Raw genomic sequence first — 19,887 nt, forward strand, 5'->3', positions numbered from 1 at the left:
TTTTTATGGGACCATAATTGAGAATGACTTGGAATAATCCAAAGAGTGTGACTGGTCTGATTTGAGTGGAGAGTCTCAGGATAAGTAAGTTGAAGTAGGATAGAGAGTGCTTTGAATGCTAGAGAAAGGTTGACCTGTAGCTGAACTCAGAAGCCCTCTGGTTTTTATTCACTCCAGCAAAGTTTGAGACTATGTACTTAGGGAAAGAAAAGAAAGAGCTGTGGTTTGACAAGAGACTAGTATTTTTGTGCCCTGTGTCTTATTGGTAAGATTCTTGAAGCGGCAAGTAACAAAGAAGTCTGATGACTGCAAATGCATTGACTATTTATTGACTTTTGTGTTAGATAACGTAGAAATTCATTGCTATAAATGTTAGGTTGTGACCTAGATGAAGCAAATAGGGACTTTGACCTTGCTTTTGCTTGAGTGCCTTCTGCCTTAACTCTTTAGAAAGGGACTTTTGGTAACAGAGAAGTACTTTGAAACATACTGAATAAATCAGCTCAGTTAATCTAGAATATTTGGGATGTACAGAAAAACATGTACTGGGAAATAATTTAATTGTCCGATAGAACTTTCTGCAGTGAAGGAAATGTTGCATATCTTTGTTGTCCAATTTTGTAGTCATTGGGCATTCATGGCTTCTGAACCCTTGAAGTGTGATTGTTATGACTGAGAAACTGAATTTTAAATTTTAAATTAATTTTAAAAATTTTAACTAAGTTTAAGTAGCCCTGTGTGGCTATTGGCTTCTGTATTGGATAGTACAGCTTTAGAATGTTTGTCAACCTTAATAGTACCAAGCTAGTGGTGAGAATTAAAATGCAATATAAAGGGCTCCAGAGCACCTAGCACTGGGCTTGGCATATAGTATATACCTAGTAAGTAGTTGCCTTTTTATCAAATTGAAACTTGGAAATGGTAAAAAATGAAATGTAGGTAAGGGGACAGTGTATAAAAACTATAAAAACTAGTGAAGTGCTGTAAAGAGCTACCCATAATTATTGGCACTTGCCCCAAATAGTGTCCTTCTGACCTGAGAATTTCATATTAACTTAATCCTCAGGGAATTTAGTGATCATCAGGGTAGCATCTGTTCCATTCGTTTAACTGGAAGAATTGTTATCTGTAAGCTTCTCAGAGGAAAGTTGATGGTTTGTACTTTTGCTCCGGCAAGTAACATGGGAAGCAAAATCTTTAACACACATTTGTTTTTTTTCTTAGCTTGAAGGATGCCAATGATGTACCAATCCAGTGTGAAATCTCTCCTCTTATCTCCTATGCTGGAGAAGTAAGTCTGCTTTACCTTTTCCTCTATTCTTTGGCAAAGCTTTGTATATTTCAAAATAACGAAAAGGTGGATTTTAAATGTTCTCACCACAAAGAAAGGATAAGTATTTGAGGTGATAGGTATGTTAATTGGCCTTATTTGATTATTCTACAGTGTATACATGCATCGCATCATCACATTGTATCTCAAAAATATATACAATTATTGTCAATTAAAAATGAAATAAAGTTGGGCACAGTGGCTCACTCCTGTAATCCCAGTACTTTGGGAGGCCGAGGCAAGTGGGTTGCTTGAGCTCAGGAGTTTGAGACCAGCCTGGGCAATATAGTGAGACCTTGTCTTTATAAATGAAAAAAAATAACAAAAAAAGCAATAAAACTTTTTTAAAAAGTAGAATTCTGGCATTGTTTTATGTTTAAGTAGGGATGCCCTTAGAGAAGATGCAGCATTTTCTGATGGTCCTGCCCTGAGGAGCTCTTCCTGGGAACAAGTTGAGAAACTGCATTTGTTCTGAATTCTTCTCTTTGAGAATTCCTGTTATGGCTTTGCATCTATCCCATAAGTGAGTTAGTTGCCATTAACAGACATCTACAATAGCTAGTCCATTTCACCCACTCATTGAAATGCAGTAGGCTTTTGAAAAATATATAGTCACCCTTGTTTTTTAGATAAATCATCTGGCTTTTAAAAAATGCAATGTAACTTTTCTTTCAAGGAGTCTAGCTTGTTCATGTACTTAGTACTGTCCCTTTTGGGTGACAGTACTTGGGGATTTAGAGGTCTCTACTCTTTTAATTATGTAATATTTTTCCTGGAGATCTTTGTATTGCTTTGTTGTAGCATTAGAGACAACTTTCTTGCTTAGAAAGTTAACTCTATTGGCCGCTTGTGGTGGCTCATGCCTGTAATCCCAGCACTTTGGGAGGCCAAGGCAGGTAGATCATTTGAGGTCAGGAGTTCGAGACCAGCCTGGCCAACATGATGAAACGTTGTCTCTACTGAAAAATACAAAAAATTAGACGGGTATGGTGGCAGGCGCCCGTAGTCCCACCTACTCAGGAGGCTGAGGCACGAGAATTCCTTGAACCTGGGAGGTGGAAGTTGCAGTGAGCAGAGGGGTGAGACTCCTCTGTCTCAAAAAAAAAAAAGTTAATTTTGTGAGAGGTGATTGTAGGAAAAATGATTATCATCTTATTAACTGTAGAAATGATAATCAGAGTAATTTTCTTTTTATATTTTTGTTTTGTGCTTTTACAAGTCAGTCATTAAGTCTACTCTAAAACGTATATTAAATAGATTTTGACTTTTATGTTCTGCATCTCAACCTTTTTTGGCATTTGTGCTTTAAATCATCATTATAGCAAGTCCAGCATTGCATGACAAGTGCAGATTTTCTAATTGTGTTTCATTTCAATCCTCTTTTTAGGGATTAGAAAGTTATGTGGCAGATAAAGAATTCCATGCACCTCTAATCATCGATGAGAATGGAGTTCATGAGCTGGTGAAAAATGGTATTTGAACCAGATACCAAGTTTTGTTTGCCACAATAGGAATAGCTTTTATTTTTGATAGACCAACTGTGAACCTACAAGACCTCTTGGACAACCGAAGTTTAAATATCCACAGGGTTTTATTTTGCTCGTTGAACTCTTACAGCTATTGCACACTTCCCAAGATCCAGATGACTCAACTGCAGATAGCATTTTTATGATTCCCAACTCATTGAAGGTCTTATTTATATAATTTTTTTCCAAGCCAAGGAGACTATTGGCCATCCAGGAAATTTTGTACAGCTGAAATATAGGCAGGATGTTCAACATCAGTTTACTTGGAGCTGGAAGCATTTGTTTTTGAAGTTGTACATAGTAATAATATGTCATTGTACATGTTGAAAGATTTCTATGGTACTAAAAGTTTGTTTTATTTTATCAAACATCAAGCTTTTTTAAGAAAATAATTGGGCGGTAAAATAAATGTGTCTTCTTGTCCCTGGAGTGTCATTTGTACTTGAAGAAATTATTTCATTGAGAAAATATGAAACTTGGGAGAAACTTTAAGAGAATGCATAAAAACAAATCGATGATTCAATGAGGCTGCAGAGTCATAGAACTTCTTTCAATGAATGTCTAACTTTGGGCTTTCTCTTCTTATCACTTTATAGTAGTAGCTCTCACTCAAAGATTATTTTGTCCCCCTCCCAAAGGGCCATTTGGCAATATCTGGAGATATTTTTGGTTGTGACAAGTGGGAAAGTGAAATGGTACCACTGGCATCTAATAGGGACTAGGGATGTCACTAAACATCCTACAATACACAGGACAGTCTCCTACGACAAAGAATTGTCTGGCCTAAAGTGTCAATGGTGTCAAGGTTGAGAAACCTTGTTTCAAATTATTCATTTACTCTGTTTTGCTCAAATATTTGGTGGCACTTAGGAATTCAAAAGAATATAGTTTCTGAATTTTCTGTGGCAGGCTATTCCAGTTTTTTGTTACTGTAATTGTTTTGGAGGATTAAAAAAAAAAAAGACAAAGGTGGTTCTTTAAATATGTGCCATAGATCATTGGTCATTAGTAAGGGTTCTGTGTGTCTAAAATGCTGTTTGTTTGAAAAGACTGAGCTTTTTAAATGCATCTTAAATAATATTTAAGTATTGACAAAAAGTATAAAAATGAACATCTGGATAAATGATTATGAAAATTATATCTAGAAAAGAGATGAATAAATTTTATTTTCCACTAACAAGTTGTCACAAGATAGGATGCCATTCATGGGATGGGTCTTTTCTTTAAGGATCACTTTTTTTTTTTTTGAAGAGCATGTGATGTTGATATCCATCAATCTTATCTAAATTTTTTTTTTTAACTAAGGCCTAAATTGTTCATTTAGCATATTTTCTATTTTATTTCAATAACAGCTCAATTTTGCTAATGCTATCTATTCTAGTTTTCAGAAAGATTAGTGAAGTTTGACTTCTTTTTGAAATGAGCTCCAAACGGGTTGTAAGAATGGAATTGCAGAGTTTTTAGCTCCTGAATGCCAAAAACTGGTACTAATGGTGTGATCCATTTCTTTTTTTCTTGAACCTTGCTATTTCCACTGCTATTTCCGCCTGCTATTTCTTCTCCCCTTGTTATAAGAACATACTAGTGACACCATGAAAAGGGAAGAATGGAAGCCTGGGATTGTGTAGTGGTTTTGTTGGAGAGGAGCGATGGCTGGGGAACATTGGGTAGTTAAGAACAAACTCTGAGAGCCTCTGAACCATGGAATGATGAGGTGATAGCATTATGTATCTTTATAAGTTCTTGTTAAATAATTGTCACAATTCAGAAAATATAGAATTGGGTAAAATGTTTATGAAAATAAAAGCTAGAATAATTTGGCAGTAACAGTATAGAATTTATGTGAGAGCTGATAGTCATTTTGAGTCTGGCTTGATTGGCTGGCTGTGATTTAATAACTTTTTTGATAGTCACAAGTGAACATATAAGCCCAATGGGTATGTTACTTGAATATTTGATTTTTGTTCAATTTCCCTCTTACCTCTCAAATTTAATCCAGTTTTGATGTCCACAAAGGAATTATTAGTGACATCTATTGGAAGACAAAGAAAAATTACAGTTTTCAACTTCTACCTCTTCTATTCCTGGAAGTTTTGGCATTTATTGGTAATTTAGATTTTATTTCTAATTCCAGCTTACTGTTGCTAACTTTTCCTCTTTATTCATCATAGTACAGTCAGATTTCAGTTATCCGGGTAAAAAGAGGGAAGGAAAAAGCATGCATACTCTAGAAGAGTGACTAAAACACAAATCATTCAGTTAGTTTGGAAATCTGTTTTTCTGTTGGCCAACGTGGACGTTTTTGCAATTCATGGTCCTATTTTGAACCCTGGTTTAGGAAATACATACTGGGAAGTGATGAATGAATGAGTTAGCCAATAAGGACTGAGTGCTTGCTTGTCATGTGGTCAGCAGTATTAGATGGGGTATAAAAAGTATAACACAGAGACTTGTCCTTAAAAAACTTACATTCTGGTTAAAGAGACAAAACCCACATAAAATGAAAATATAATTTATTACTAAAATGTAAGGAATTAAGCTCAGTAAGAATTAACAAAGGCAATCATAAATTGGAGTTTAGCATGTCCTCATCGAAGGATCTCATTGTATTAGGGTTCTCTAGAAAAACAGAACTGATAGGATATTAAAAGTAATGGGAAAAACTGCAATTACTTTTGCACCAGCTGAAACATATAGTTATACGAAAGATTTAATTACAAGGAACTGGCTTGTGATTATGGAGGCTAAGACCCATGATCTGCCCTCTGCAAGCTGGTGGTGTGGTTCCAGTCCAAACCCGAAGGCCTGAGAACCAGGGGAGCCAATGGCGTAAGTCTTAGTCTGAGTCTGAAGGCTTGAGAACCAAGAGTGCAGATGTCCAAGGGCAGGAGAAGATGGATGTCCCAGCTCAAGCAGAGCCAGTTCACTCTTCCTCTGCCCTTTTGTTTTATTCAGGCCCTCAATGTATTGGATGCTGCCCACCCACACTGATGAGGGCAGTCTTCCTTACTCAGTCTCCTGACTCAAATGTTAATATCTTCTAGAAACACCCTCAAAGACACACCTAGGAATAATGTTTTACCAGCTGTCTGGGCATCCCTTAACCCAGTCAAGCTGACATATAAAATTAACTATCACATCCATCATTTTGAGAGTAGAGCTATTCCCTTCCCAAATTGGGGTTATATGTTTATATATACTAACAAGAAGATGTACCTCAATAATTCTAACATGTATTACGAAAAATCAGTGTGGTTTTTAGTAATCAGACCATGTTTTTCTCATAGTAGGCACTCAAACATTTTAATTAGGGTTTATTTGGTTTAATTACCTTTTTTCTTTTTTTTTTCTTTTGAGATGGTGTTTCATTCTTGTTGCCCAGGCTGGAGTACGATGGCATGATCTTGGCTCCCTGAAACCTCTGCTTCTCGGGTTCAAACGGTTCTACTGTCTCAGCCTCCCTAGTAGCTGGATTACAGGCACCTGCCACCATGCCCAGCTAATTTTTTAGTAGAGACGGGATTTCACCGTGTTGGCCAGGCTGGTTTTGAACTCCTGACCTCAGGTGATCCACCCACCTTGGCTTCCCAAAGTGCTGAGATTACAGGCGTGAGCCACGGTGCCCGGCCAGATTTAATTACCTCTAAGTGCAAATGTGTATTGTGATTTAGAAGTGGATCATGAAGGAAGATTTATAATTATTTTGGGGAGGAAAGGGGTCCCTTAACTGCATCAAGTTGCCAGGTGATTGATGCCCAAAATATGGGGTTCATTAGGAAATCTATAACTGATATTTCTAAGTGTGGTCGCCTGACCAGGTACATCAGCATCACCTGGAAACTTGTTAGAAATACAGATTCTCAGAATTACTACATTATGCATTTGGGGGTGCAGCCTAGAAATGTGTGTTTTAACAAGCCATCTGGGTGATTTTGGTGTACATTAAGACTTGAGAATGATCACTGTAAGAGGATTTGGGGAGGCTGACTGAAAGTTCAGAGATGTTCCTGTGTTGATTTGTTTAAGGTAATGGCCTCCAGCTGCATCCATGTTACTGCAAAGGACATGATTTCATTCTTTTTTTTTATGGCTGTATAGTATTCCATGGTGTATATGTACCACATTTTCTTTATCCAGTCCATCTTTGATGGACACCTAGCTTGATTCCATGTTTTGCAATTGTGAATAGTGCTGTGATGAACATACAAGTACATGTGTCTTTTTGGGTGAACAATTTATATATTTTTTAGATATATACACAGTAATGGGATTGCTGGACCAAATGCCACATGTTTTCACTTATAAGTGGGAGCTAAACATTGGATACTCATGAACATAAAGATAGCAACAACAGACACTGGGGACTGCTTGAGAGGGGAGGGAAAGAGTGGGGAAAGGGTTGAAAAACCAATAGTTTTCCACCAATAGTTGAAAAACTATGCTTACTACCTGGGTGACAGAATCAGTTGTACCCCAAGCCTCAGCATCACACAGTATATCCATGTAACAAACCTGCATAGGTACTGCCTGAATCAAGAATAAAAGTTGAAATTATTAAAAAATGTTCAGGGATGATACTAAAAAGGAAACATAAATTAGGCAGAGAGACAGAGAGAGGCCAGTGTTTCCACAGCAATAATAAATTAAGCAAGAAACCAAATAGATAAATCTTATGTGAGCTTTATTCTTTCAAACACCTGAGGGGGCGGTAAAAGAATGAAAGATGGGCTGGGTGCGGTGACTTAGGCTTGTAATCTCAGCACTTTGGGAGGCTGAGGTGGGCAGATCACGATGTCAGGAGTTTGAGACCAACCTGACCAACATGGTGAAACCCTGTCTCCACTAAAAACAAAAATTAGCTGGGTGTGGTGGCGTGTGCCTGTAATCCCAGCTACTCAGGAGGCTGAGGCAGAAGAATCGCTCGATCCCGGGAGGCGGAGGTTGCAGTGAGCAGAGATCATGCCACTGCACTTCAGTCTGGGTGACTCGGTCTCAAAAAAAAAAAAAAAAAAAAAGAAAGATAAAACTAGCAAGACATGACTAGGAGAATTGTAATTACTAGAACAATGGTTTCCAACCCTTAGGATCCTCTGAATTACTTGGAGAGATTTTTGAAAAATCTGGCAAGGTTTTGACTTCAGTCCTAGAGATTATGATTCTCAGTCTGGTAGAAGGCCAGAGCATCTAATTTGTAAAAAGCATTAGATGATTCCAAAAGGCAGCTAGGAGTGAAAATTACTGACTTGGAGGCATAGACTTAGCTTAGCAATCAGCAACCAGGGATGAGAGGGAAGAGACCGGATGTGTTCTGGCTTTGAAAGCTTAGACGAGGGGAAGAGAAGAGTGAAGAACATTTCACTTGAGAACAGTACAAGCAAAAGATGAATAGATGGGGCCAGGAAATAGGCATTCTGGGGATAATTCCACTTTGCAAATATCTCAGACTGCTAGAAAGAACCAGCCTAAATAGGGGTCTTTCTAAATTTTATCCCTCTCTGACTCAACATTTTCTGAAACGAGGGTGGGGTGGTAGGCAGGGAAGAGAAAGGGGAAAGTTAGTGAACAATTTGGTTTAAAAATATTACTGGCACTTTTTTCAGGCTGAATGAGATGTAGAAAGTATAATGTGTTAAGGCTGGGCACGATGGCTCACACCTGTAATCCCAGCACTTTGGGAGAACGAGGCGGGTGGGTCACCTGAGGTCAGGAGTTCAAGACCAGCCTAGGTAACATAGAGAAATCCCATGTCTACTAAAAATACAAATATTAGCTGGGTGTGGTGGCACACACTTGTAATCCCAGCTCCTCAGGAGGCTGAGGCAGGAGAATCATTTGAACCCGGGAGGCAGAGGGTACAGTGAGCTGAGATTGCACCACTGCACTCCTGTCTGAGCCACAGAGTGAGGCTCTGTCTCAAAAAAAAAAAAAAAAAAAAAGTGCTAAGGTAGGTTTTTTCTCTCTATGAATTTTTGGACAATGCATTCTTAATTTTATGATAAAAAGCTTTATCTTTTTTTTTTTTTTTTTTTTTTTTGAGACAGAGTCTCGCGCTGTGTCACCCAGGCTGGAGTGCAGTGGCGCGATCTCGGCTCACTGCAAGCTCCGCCTCTCAGGTTCACGCCATTCTCCTGCCTCAGCCTCCGAGTAGCTGGGACTACAGGCGCCCGCCACCACGCCCGGCTAGTTTTTTGTATTTTTAGTAGAGACGGGGTTTCACCATGTTAGCCAGGATGGTCTCGATCTCCTGACCTCGTGATCCACTCGCCTCGGCCTCCCAAAGTGCTGGGATTACAGGCTTGAGCCACCGCGCCCGGCCAAAGCTTTATCTTTTATAAAGGCTCAAAGGAAAAATTAACCAAAGTTGTTCACATTAGCCACTTTGGTACAGCTGTGAAGGAACTCTGAGGTCAAATTGGCTGTGGTGCAGTTGAGGTGGGGGATGTAAATGTACTTTCAGATAGCGGAATGTCCATCGTTGCAGTATAAGAAAGCGTAGTCTTCATTATGCTATTGTCTTTGGCATTGGGCATTTCATAGAGTGTCTTCATTTGTCAAATATGATAATGCCTTATGATTCAGAGGAATATATGAAGGAAATATATAGAAATTTAAGGTAATGCAGTTTGAGATAAAGCCTTTCTGCAAGAGGTTTAATATGAGCCCGCTGATGGAATGTATACATTCAGTATTATGTCTTTAAAGTTGAAAGGTCTAAAAGGCTTGCCAAAAAGTGTAGTGAGTCAGGGCTGACACAAAATATGTTTATATGAACAAATTCTCAACAAAGTTAGGATACCATAAGAACAAAAAGTCTATCCTGATAGCTTCATGACTCATCATTTCCATATCAGTTCTTCAGTTTCTTTCTCAGTGATTCCACTTCCCAGAAATGATCCTTCCCACAGATCTCAGATTTTATTCTGGTAGGCAAAGTTTTTTTTTTTTTTCCTTCTTACAAAACGATGTGTACAACTCATACTGTATGTATTTTATAGAGTAAAATATATAACATAGGTAGTATGGATAAGATTGAAATGAGACAATATATTTCCTTTTAAAGTTTAAAATATGCATTTTACTTTTTTTCTGTTTTTTTTTTTTAAATTTATTTATTTTTTATTATACTTTTAAGTTTTAGGGTACATGTGCACAACCTGCAGGTTTGTTACATATGTATACATGTGCCATGTTGGTGTGCTGCACCCATTAACTCATCATTTACATTAGGTATATCTCCTAATGCTATCCCTCTGCCCTCCCCCAACCCCACGACAGGCGCTGGTGTGTGATGTTCCCCTTCCTGGGTCCAAGTGTTCTCATTGTTCAATTCCCACCTATGAGTGAGAACATGTGGTGTTTGGTTTTCTGTTCTTGCAATAGTTTGCTGAGAATGATGGTTTCCAGCTGCATCCATGTCCCTACAAAGGACAGGAACTCATCCTTTTTTATGGCGGCGTAGTATTCCATGGTGTATATGTGCCACATTTTCTTAATCCAGTCTGTCATTGATGGACATTTGGGTTAGTTCCAAGTCTTTGCTCTTGTGAATAGTGCCACAGTAAACATATGTGTACATGTGTTTTTATAGCAGCATGATTTATACTCCTTTGGGTATATACCCAGTAATGGGATGGCTGGGTCAAATAGTATTTCTAGTTCTAGATCCTCGAGGAATCGCCACAGTGTCTTCCACCTGGTTGAACTGGTTTACAGTCCCACCAACAGTGTAAAAGTGTTCCTATTTCTCTACATCCTCTCCAGCACCTGTTGTTTCCTGACTTTTTAATGATTGCCATTCTAACTGGTGTAAGATGGTATCTCATTGTGGTTCTGATTTGCATTTCTCTGATGGCGAGTGATTATGAGCATTTTTTCATGTGTCTGTTGGCTGCATAAATGTCTTCTTTTGAGAAGTGTCTGTTCATATCCTTTGCCCACTTTTTGATGGGGTTGTTTGTTTTTTTCTTGTAAATTTGTTTGAGTCCTTTGTAGGTTCTGGATATTAGCCCTTTGTCAGATGAGTAGATTGCAAAAATTTTCTCCCATTCTGTAGGTTGCCTGTTCACCCTGATGGTAGTTTCTTTTGCTGCGCAGAAGCTCTTTAGTTTAATTAGATCCCATTTGTCAATTTTGGCTTTTGTTGCCATTGCTTTTGGTGTTTTAGACATGAAGTCCTTGCCCATGCCTATGTCCTGAGTGGTATTGCCTAGGTTTTCTTCTAGGGTTTTTAAGGTTTTAGGTCTAACATTTAAGTCTCTAATCCATCTTGAATTAATTTTCATATAAGGTGTAAGGAAGGGATCCAGTTTCAGCTTTCTACATATGGCTAGCCAATTTTCCCAGCACCATTTATTAAATAGGGAATCCTTTCCCCATTTCTTGTTTCTCTCAGGTTTGTCAAAGATCAGATGGTTGTAGATGTGTGGTATTATTTCTGAGGGCTCTGTTCTGTTCCATTAGTGTATATCTCTGTTTTGGCACCAGTACCATGCTGTTTTGGTTACTGTAGCCTTGTAGTATAGTTTGAAGTCAGGTAGCGTGATGCCTCCAGCTTTGTTCTTTTGGCTTAGGATTGTCTTGGCAATGCGGGGTCTTTTTTGGTTCCATATGAACCTTAAAGCAGTTTTTTCCAATTCTGTGAAGAAAGTCATTGGTAGCTTAATGGGGATGGCATTGAATCTATAAATTACCTTGGGCAGTATGGCCATTTTCATGATACTGATTCTTCCTATCCATGAGCATGGAATGTTTTTCCATTTGTTTTGTCCTCTTTTATTTCATTTGAGCAGTGGTTTGTAGTTCTCCTTGAAGAGGTCCTTCACATCCCTTGTAAGTTGGATTCTTAGGTATTTTATTCTCTTTGAAGCAATTGTGAATGGGAGTTCACTCATGATTTGGCTCTCTGTTTATCTGTTACTGGTGTATAAAAGAATGCTTGTGATTTTTGCACATTGATTTTGTATCCTGAGACTTTGCTGAAGTTGCTTATTAGCTTAAGGAGATTTTGGGCTGAGACAATGGGGTTTTCTAAGTATACAATCATGTCATCCGCAAACAGGGACAATTTGACTTCCTCTTTTCCTGATTGAATACCCTTTATTTCTTTCTCCAGCCTGATTACCCTAGCCAGAACTTCCAACACTGTGTTGAAAAGGAGTGGTGAGAGAGGGCATCCCTGTCTTGTGCCAGTTTTCAAAGGGAATGCTTCCAGTTTTTGCCCATTCAGTATGATATTGGCTGTGGGTTTGTCATAAATAGCTCTTATTATTTTGAGATATGTTCCATCAATACCGAATTTATTGAGAGTTTTTAGCATGACGGGCTGTTGAATTTTGTCAAAGGCCTTTTCTGCATCTATTGAGATAATCATGTGGTTTTTGTCTTTGGTTCTGTTTATATGCTGGATTATGTTTATTGATTTGCATATGTTGGACCAGCCTTGCATCCCAGGGATGAAGCCAACTTGATCATGGTGGATAAGGTTTTTGATGTGCTGCTGGATTTGGTTTGCCAGTATTTTGTTGAGGATTTTTGCCTCAATGTTCATCAGGGATACTGGTGTAAAATTCTCTTTTTTTGTTGTGTCTCTGCCAGGCTTTGGTATCAGGATGATGTTGGCCTCATAAAATGAGTAGGGAGGATTCCTTCTTTTTCTATTGATTGGAATAGTTTCAGAAGGAATGGTACCAGCTCCTCCTTGTACCTCTGGTAGAATTTGGCTGTGAATCTGTCTGGTCCTGGACTTTTTTTGGTTGGTAGGCTATTAATTATTGCCTCAATTTCAGAGCCTGTTATTGGGCTATTCAGGGATTCAACTTCTTCCTGGTTTAGTCTTGGGAGGGTGTATGTGTCCAGGAATTTATCCATTTCTTCTAGGTTTTCTAGTTTATTTGCGTAGAGGTGTTTGTAGTATTCTCTGATGATAGTTTGTATTTCTGTGGGGTCGGTGGTGATATCCCCTTTATCATTTTTTATTGTATCTATTTGATTCTTCTCTCTTTTCTTCTTTATTAGTCTTGCTAGTGGTCTATCAATTTTTTTGATCTTTTAAAAAAACCAGCTCCTGGATTCATTGATGTTTTGAAGTTTTTTTTGTGTCTCTATCTCCTTCAGTTCTGCTCTGATCTTAGTAATTTCTTGTCTTCTGCTACCTTTTGAATGTGTTTGCTCTTGCTTCTCCAGTTCTTTTAATTGTGACGTTAGGGTGTCGATTTTAGATCTTTCCTGCTTTCTCTTGTGGGCATTTAGTGCTATAAATTTCCCTCTACACACTGCTTTAAATGTGTCCCAGAGATTCTGGTATGTTGTATCTTTGTTCTCAATGGTTTCAAAGAACATGTTTATTTCTGCCTTCATTTCATTATGTACCCAGTAGTCATTCAGGAGCAGGTTATTCAGTTTCCATGTAGCTGAGCAGTTTTGAATGAGTTTCTTAATCCTGAGTTCTGGTTTGATTGCATTGTGGTCTGAGAGACAGTTTGTTATAATTTCTGTTCTTTTACATTTGCTGAGAAGTGCTTTACTTCCAACTGTGTGGTCAATTTTGGAGTAAGTGTGATGTGGTGCTGAGAAGAATGTGTATTCTGTTGAATTGGGGTGGAGAGTTCTGTATATGTCCATTAGGTCCGCTTGGTGCAGAGCTGAGTTCAATTCCTGGATATCCTTGTTAATTTTCTGTCTCATTGATCTGTCTAATGTTGACAGTGGGGTGTTGAAGTCTCCCATTGTTATTGTGTGGGAGTCTAAGTCTCATTGTAAGCCTCTAAGGACTTGCTTTATGAATCTGGGTGCTCCTATATTGGGTTCATATATATTTAGGATAGTTAGCTCTTCTTGTTGAATTGATCCCTTTACCATTATGTAATGGCCTTCTTTGTCTCTTTTGATCTTTGTTGGTTTAAAGTCTGTTTTATCAAAGACTAGGATTGCAACCCCTGCTTTCCATTTGCTTGGTAGATCTTCCTCCATCCCTTTATTTTGAGCCTATGTGTGTCTCTGCTCATGAGATGGATCTCCTGCATACAGCACACTGATGGGTCTTGACTATCCAATTTGCCAGTCTGTGTCTTTTAATTGGAGCATTTAGTCCATTTACATTTAAGGTTAATATTGTTGTGTGTGAATTTGATCCTGTCATTATGATGTTAGCTGGTTATTTTTTTTGTTAGTTGATGCAGTTTCTTCCTAGCATCGATGGTCTTTACATTTTGGCATGTTTTTGCAGTGGCTGGTACTGGTTGTTCCTTTCTGTGTTTAGTTCTTCCTTCAGGAGCTCTTGTAGGGCAGGCCTGGTGGTGACAAAATCTCTCAGCATTTGCTTGTCTGTAAAGGATTTTATTTCTCCTTCACTTATGAAACTTAGTTTGGCTGGATATGAAATTCTGGGTTGAAAATTCTTTTCTTTAAGACTGTTGAATATTGGCCCCCACTCTCTTCTGGCTTGTAGAGTTTCTGTGAGAGATCTGCTGTTAGTCTGATGAGCTTTCCTTTGTGGGTAACCAGACCTTTCTCTCTGGCTGCCCTTAAAATTTTTTTCTTCATTTCAACTTTGGCGAATCTGACAATTATGTCTTGGAGTTGCTCTTCTTGAGGAGTATCTTTGTGGCGTTCTCTGTATTTCCTGAATTTGAATGTTGGCCTGCCTTGCTAGGTTGGGGAATTTCTCCTGGATAAATAGCCTGAAGAGTGTTTTCCAACTTGGTTCTATTCTCCCCGTCACTTTCAGGTACACCAATCAGACGCAGATTTGGTCTTTTCACATAGTCCCATATTTCTTGGAGGCTTTGTTCATTTCTTTTTACTCTTTTTTCTCTACACTTCTCTTCTTGCTTCATTTCATTCATTTGATTTTCAATCACTGATACCCTTTCTTCCAGTTGATCAAATCGGTTACTGAAGCTTGTGCATTTATCATATAGTTCTCCTGCTATGGTTTTCAGCTCTATCAGGTCATTTAAGGACTTCTCTACATTGGTTATTCTAGTTAGCCATTTGTCTAATCTTTTTTCAAGGTTTTTAGCTTCTTTGAGATGGGTTCAAACTTCCTCCTTTAGCTGGGAGAAGTCTGATCATCTGAAGCCTTCTTCTGTCAACTTGTCAAAGTCATTCTCCATCATGCTTCGTTCCATTGCTTTTGAGGAGCTGTGTTCCTTTGGAGGGGGGAGAGGCACTCTGATTTTTAGAATTTTCAGCTTTTCTGCTCTGTTTTTTCCCCATCTTTGTGGTTTTATCTACCTTTGTTCTTTGATGATGGTGACGTACAGATGGGGTTTTGGTGTGGATGTCCTTTCTGTTTGTTAGTTTTCCTTCTAACAGCCAGGACCCTCAGCTGCAGGTCTGTTGGAGTTTGCTTGAGGTACACTCCAGACCCTGTTTGCCTGGGTATAAGCAGCGGAGGCTGCAGAAGAGTGAATATTGCTGAACAGTGAATGTTGCTGCCTGATCGTTCCTCTGGAAGCTTTGTCTTAGAGGGGTACCCGGCCATGTGAAGTGTCAGTCTGCCCCTACTGGGAGGTGCCTCCTGGTTAGGCTACTCGGGGGTCAGGGACCCACTTGAGGAGGCAATCTGTCCATTCTCAGATCTCAACTTCCGTGCTAGGAGAACCACTACTCTCTTCAAAGCTATCAGACAGGGACATTTTAATCTGCAGAGGTTTCTGCTGCCTTTTGTTTGGCTATGCCCTGTCCCCAGAGGTGGAGTCTACAGAGGCAGGCAGGCCTCTTTGAGGTGCGGTGGGCTCCACCCAGTTCGAGCTTCCCGCCTGCTTTGTTTACCTACTCAAGCCTCAGCAATGGCGGGTGCCCCTCCCCCAGCCTCACTGCTGCCTTGCAGTTAGATCTTGGACTCCTGTGCTAGCAATGAGGGAGGCCCCCTGGGCATGGGACCCTCCGAGCCAGGCGCAGGATATAATCTCCTGGTGTGCCATTTGCTAAGACCCTTGGTAAAGCAAAGTATTAGGGTGGCAGTGACCCGATTTTCCAGGTGCTGTGTGTCACGATTTCCCTTGGCTAGGAAAGGGAATTCCCTTACCCCTTGTGCTTCCTGGGTGAGGGGATGCCTTGCCCTGCTTCAGCTCTCGCTCGGTGGGCTGCACCCACTGTCCTGCACCCACTGTCCGACATACCCCAGTGAGATGAACCCAGTACCTCAGTTGGAAATGCAGAAATCACCCGTCTTCTGTGTTGCTCACGCTGGGAGCTGTAGCCTGGAGCTGTTCCTATTCAGCCATCTTGGAACTGCCTGAAAATATACATTTTATTTTATTATTTCTTTAAAAATAAATTCCTCACTTTTTTTTTTTAACTAGAGACAGGATCTCACCCTGTTGCCCAGGCTGGAGTGCAGTAGTTCAGTCATAACTCACTGTAGTCTCAAAATTGTGGGTTCAGGGGATCCTCCTACTTCAGTTTTCCAAGTAGCCAAGGACTATAGGCATGCAGCACCATGTCCAGCTAATTTTTTTTTTTTTTTTTGAGATGGAGTTTTGCTCTTGTTGCCCAGGCTGGAGTGTAGTGGTGTGATCTCAGCTCACTGAAACTTCTGCCTCCCGGGTTCAAGTGATTCTTCTGCCTCAGCCTCCTGAATTGCTGGGATTACAGACATGCGCCACCACACCTGGCTAATTTTGTGCTTTTAGTAGAAACAGGGTTTCTCCATGTTGGTCAGGCTGGTCTTGAACTCCCTACCTCAGGTGATCTGCCTGCCTTGGCCTCCCCGGCTAATTTTTTATTTTAATTTTTTGTAAAGATGGTCTCACTATGTTGCCCAGGCTGGTCTAGAACTCCAGGGCTCAAGAAATCCTTCCACCTTGACCTCCCAAAGTGCTGGGAATACAGGCGGGAGCGACCACATCTGGCTCATTTTATAGACTTCTAAAAGGTCTGAAATGTGATAGAGGAGAGATTAACTGTCATATATAAAGTAAATATTCAGTGAGGATGATAACTATGGCCAACACCATAGTGTGTCAGGCATTGCACTAAGCACTTGTGTTAGTGTCAGGCATTGCACTAAGCACTTATCTTAACCATGTGTCAGGCATTGCACTAAGCACTTGTCTCATTTAATCCTTGTTACTTTCCTATGAAGTGGGAACTCTTATTGTCCAGTCCACAGGGAAACTGAGGCATTGAGGTTAATTGTTTAAGATTATATACCTCATAAGAAGCAAAGCTGAGAATTGAACCCAGAGTCTAAATCCAGAGGCCCACACTTTTTGTCTACTAAAAAAAAATTCAAACATACACAATAGAACAGAGAAATAAGCCTCTATTCCTTAGTTTCTAACAATTAATTGTGGTTAGTCTTGGTTCATTTATTTCTCACTTTCCCCCTACACCCCACCTACCCACTGAATTACTTTAAAATCAGTTCAACATCTTGGTTGTAATACTTCAGTGCATCAGTGTATATTGGAGTGATAAAATAACCAGAGAGTGTGTGTGTGTGTGTGTGTGTGTGTATGAATATATATATATATTTATATTTAGACAAGGTCTCACTCTGTCACCCAGGCTGGAGTACAGTGGCGTGAACATGGCTCACTGCAATTCCAACCTCCTGGGCTCAAGTGATCCCCCAACCTCTGTTTCCCAAGTAGCTGGGACTACAGGCATGTGCCACTGGTCCAGGTAATTTTTTTATTTTGTAGAGACGAGGTCTTGCCATGTTGCCCAGGCTGGTCCCAAACTCCTGGGCGCAAGTGATCCTCCCACCTCGGCCTCTCAAAGTGTTGGGATTACAGGTGTGAGCCACCATGCCTACCCCATAATATTTTTAAAACCTTAATAATTAAAAATCACACCTTAATATCATGTAATATCCAGCCAGTGTTTGAACTTCCCCAAGTGTCTCATAAATATCTTTTTTTTTTTTTTTTTCTGAGACAGGGTCTCACTTTGTCACCCAGGCTGGAGTGCAGTGGCAAGATCTTGGCTCACTGCAGCCTCAACCTCCTGGGCTCAAGTGATTCTGCTTCAGCCCCTCAAGTTGCTGGGACTACAGATGCGCACCACCATGCCAGCTAAATTTATGTATTTTTTGTAGAGAGAGAGCTTCACCATGTAGCCCAGGCTGGTCTTGAACTCCTGAGTTCAAACTATCCACCCTCCTTGGCCTCCCAAGGTGGTAGGATTACAAGTGTAAGCCTCTGTGCCCAGTCCCCAGTGTCTCATAAATATATATTTTTTATGTTGAGTTATTTGAATCAGGTTCTATAGTCTATTTATTGCCTTTGACTAATATGTCTCTTAAATGTTCCCTTAAATATTTAAAAATATATGCAGGTCCTCCTTCCTCTTCTTTTTTTTTGTTTGATGTTTGTTAGAAAAAACTGGTTACTTTTTCAACATAGATTTGCAGATTTTGGGTTTTGTTTCCATGACGTCCTGTAACATACTCCTCTAGCCTCCATATTTCCTGAAAATTATAGTTACAGCTGAACCTTGATTAAATTCAAGGTCAATTTTTTTTTTTTTTTGAGACAGCATCTCACTGTCGCCCAGGCTAGGGTGCAGTGGCGTGATCTCGGCTCACTGCAAACTCCGCCTCCCAGGTTCACGCCATTCTCCTGCCTCAGCCTCCCCAGTAGCTGGGACTACAGGTGCCCACCACTCTGCCCAGCTAATTTTTTAGTAGAGACCGGGTTTCACTGTGTGAGCCAGGGTGGTCTCGATCTCCTAACCTTGTGATCTGCCCACCTTGGCCTCCCAAAGTGCTGGGATTATAGGTGAGAGCCACTGTAATCAATTTTGTAAAGTTAAAAATATTTCATAGGCTTGGCACGGTGGCTCACAGTAATTCCAGCACTTTGGGAGGCCAAGGGGGGCAGATCACTTGAGGTCAGAAGTTTGAGACCAGCCTGGCCAACATGGTAAAATCCTGTCTCTACTAAAAATACAACAGTTAGCCAGGCATGGTAGCGTAGGCCTGTAGTCCCAGCTACTTGGGAGGCTGAAGCAGGAGAATCACTTGAACCCAGTAGGCAGAGGTTGCAGTGAGCCGAAATCACACCACTGCACTCCAGCCTGGGCAACAGAGCAAGACTCTGTCTAATCAAAACAAAACAAAACAAAAACCCAAAAAGCTTCATAGATAGTGTGCATACTTCATGTTAATCTCATTAGAGGCACATAAATTTAGTTCTTGTTCAGCCCAACAAGATAAAGAGTATCTCTGTGTTCTTATAAAGACATTTTTAAATCAGTCTTCTGAAAATAGATTAATAAAATATTAAAATCACCGAGGGTCACTATGGAACAAAGAAATCCTAATTTAAAGAGGAAATAGTGGCCCTTGATCAAACTATTTAATATGGCCTTAGTAGAATTAGCTGTATTTAGGTCAAGTCAGACTTTATTGTGAAATGTAATAGTTGGCTGCATTCTCTTCATTTTAATCAAAGAAACTTAAATGGCTTCTTTTCTTCCACATGTCATATCCTTGACAAGATGGGCAGTATCACTAAGGGGCCTGGCTTTCTATCACGTGATGCTAGGAACTATAAACTTGTACTTAACTGTTCTCCTAGTTTCTCTTTTATCTGTGTATCTTTGCCATTCTGTTTTCTCAATGAGTAGTACATTCTCTCCCATTCAGGTACCTTAATGGTCTCTATTTTATTTTATTGTTGTATAATACCACATACTTATTTTTTAGTTTCTGAAGATTAGTAATCCAGGAGTGCTTAGCTGGATAGTTCTGTCTCTGGTTCTCTCATGAGGTTGGAGTCAAGCCATCAGCTAAAGCGGCAGTCATCTGGACTACATTGGGGCTGAAGACCGTGATGCCAAGCTCACTCATGTGGCCTTTGGTAAAAGGCCTCAGTTCTGTGCCATATGGACCTCTCCATAGGGCCTCATGACATGTAAGCTGGCTTTCCTCAGCACAGATGACCCAAGCAAGAGAGATAGCAGCAAGATAGAAGCCAGTGTCTTTTATAACGAACCTCAGAAGTGACATAGCATCATGTCTATAATACCATATTGGTCAACTATTGTACAATAAGTGATTACTCAAGGGTATAAATACTA

General features: G+C 39.9%; 1 protein-coding gene across 5 annotated transcripts in view; it reads left to right on the forward strand.

The window, feature by feature from the left end:
• The window catches only part of UAP1 (UDP-N-acetylglucosamine pyrophosphorylase 1), a 38,875-nt gene extending 35,589 nt beyond the window's left edge, over positions 1-3,286 (forward strand). For 3 of the 5 annotated variants that reach the window (XM_025404355.1, XM_025404345.1, XM_025404365.1), the window contains exon 10: positions 1,225-1,641. In XM_025404355.1, the coding sequence (XP_025260140.1) occupies positions 1,225-1,402 (178 nt within the window). In that variant the 3' untranslated portion in view covers positions 1,403-1,641. Of the gene's footprint in view, positions 1-1,224; positions 1,642-2,717 lie in introns of those variants that run through there. The other 2 variants (XM_025404384.1, XM_025404374.1) reach the window with 2 other exon arrangements.
• The last annotated feature ends 16,601 nt before the right edge of the window (positions 3,287-19,887 follow it).

This window comes from Theropithecus gelada, chromosome 1 (genome assembly GCF_003255815.1).
Source record: "Theropithecus gelada isolate Dixy chromosome 1, Tgel_1.0, whole genome shotgun sequence".
Taxonomy (NCBI): domain Eukaryota; kingdom Metazoa; phylum Chordata; class Mammalia; order Primates; family Cercopithecidae; genus Theropithecus; species Theropithecus gelada.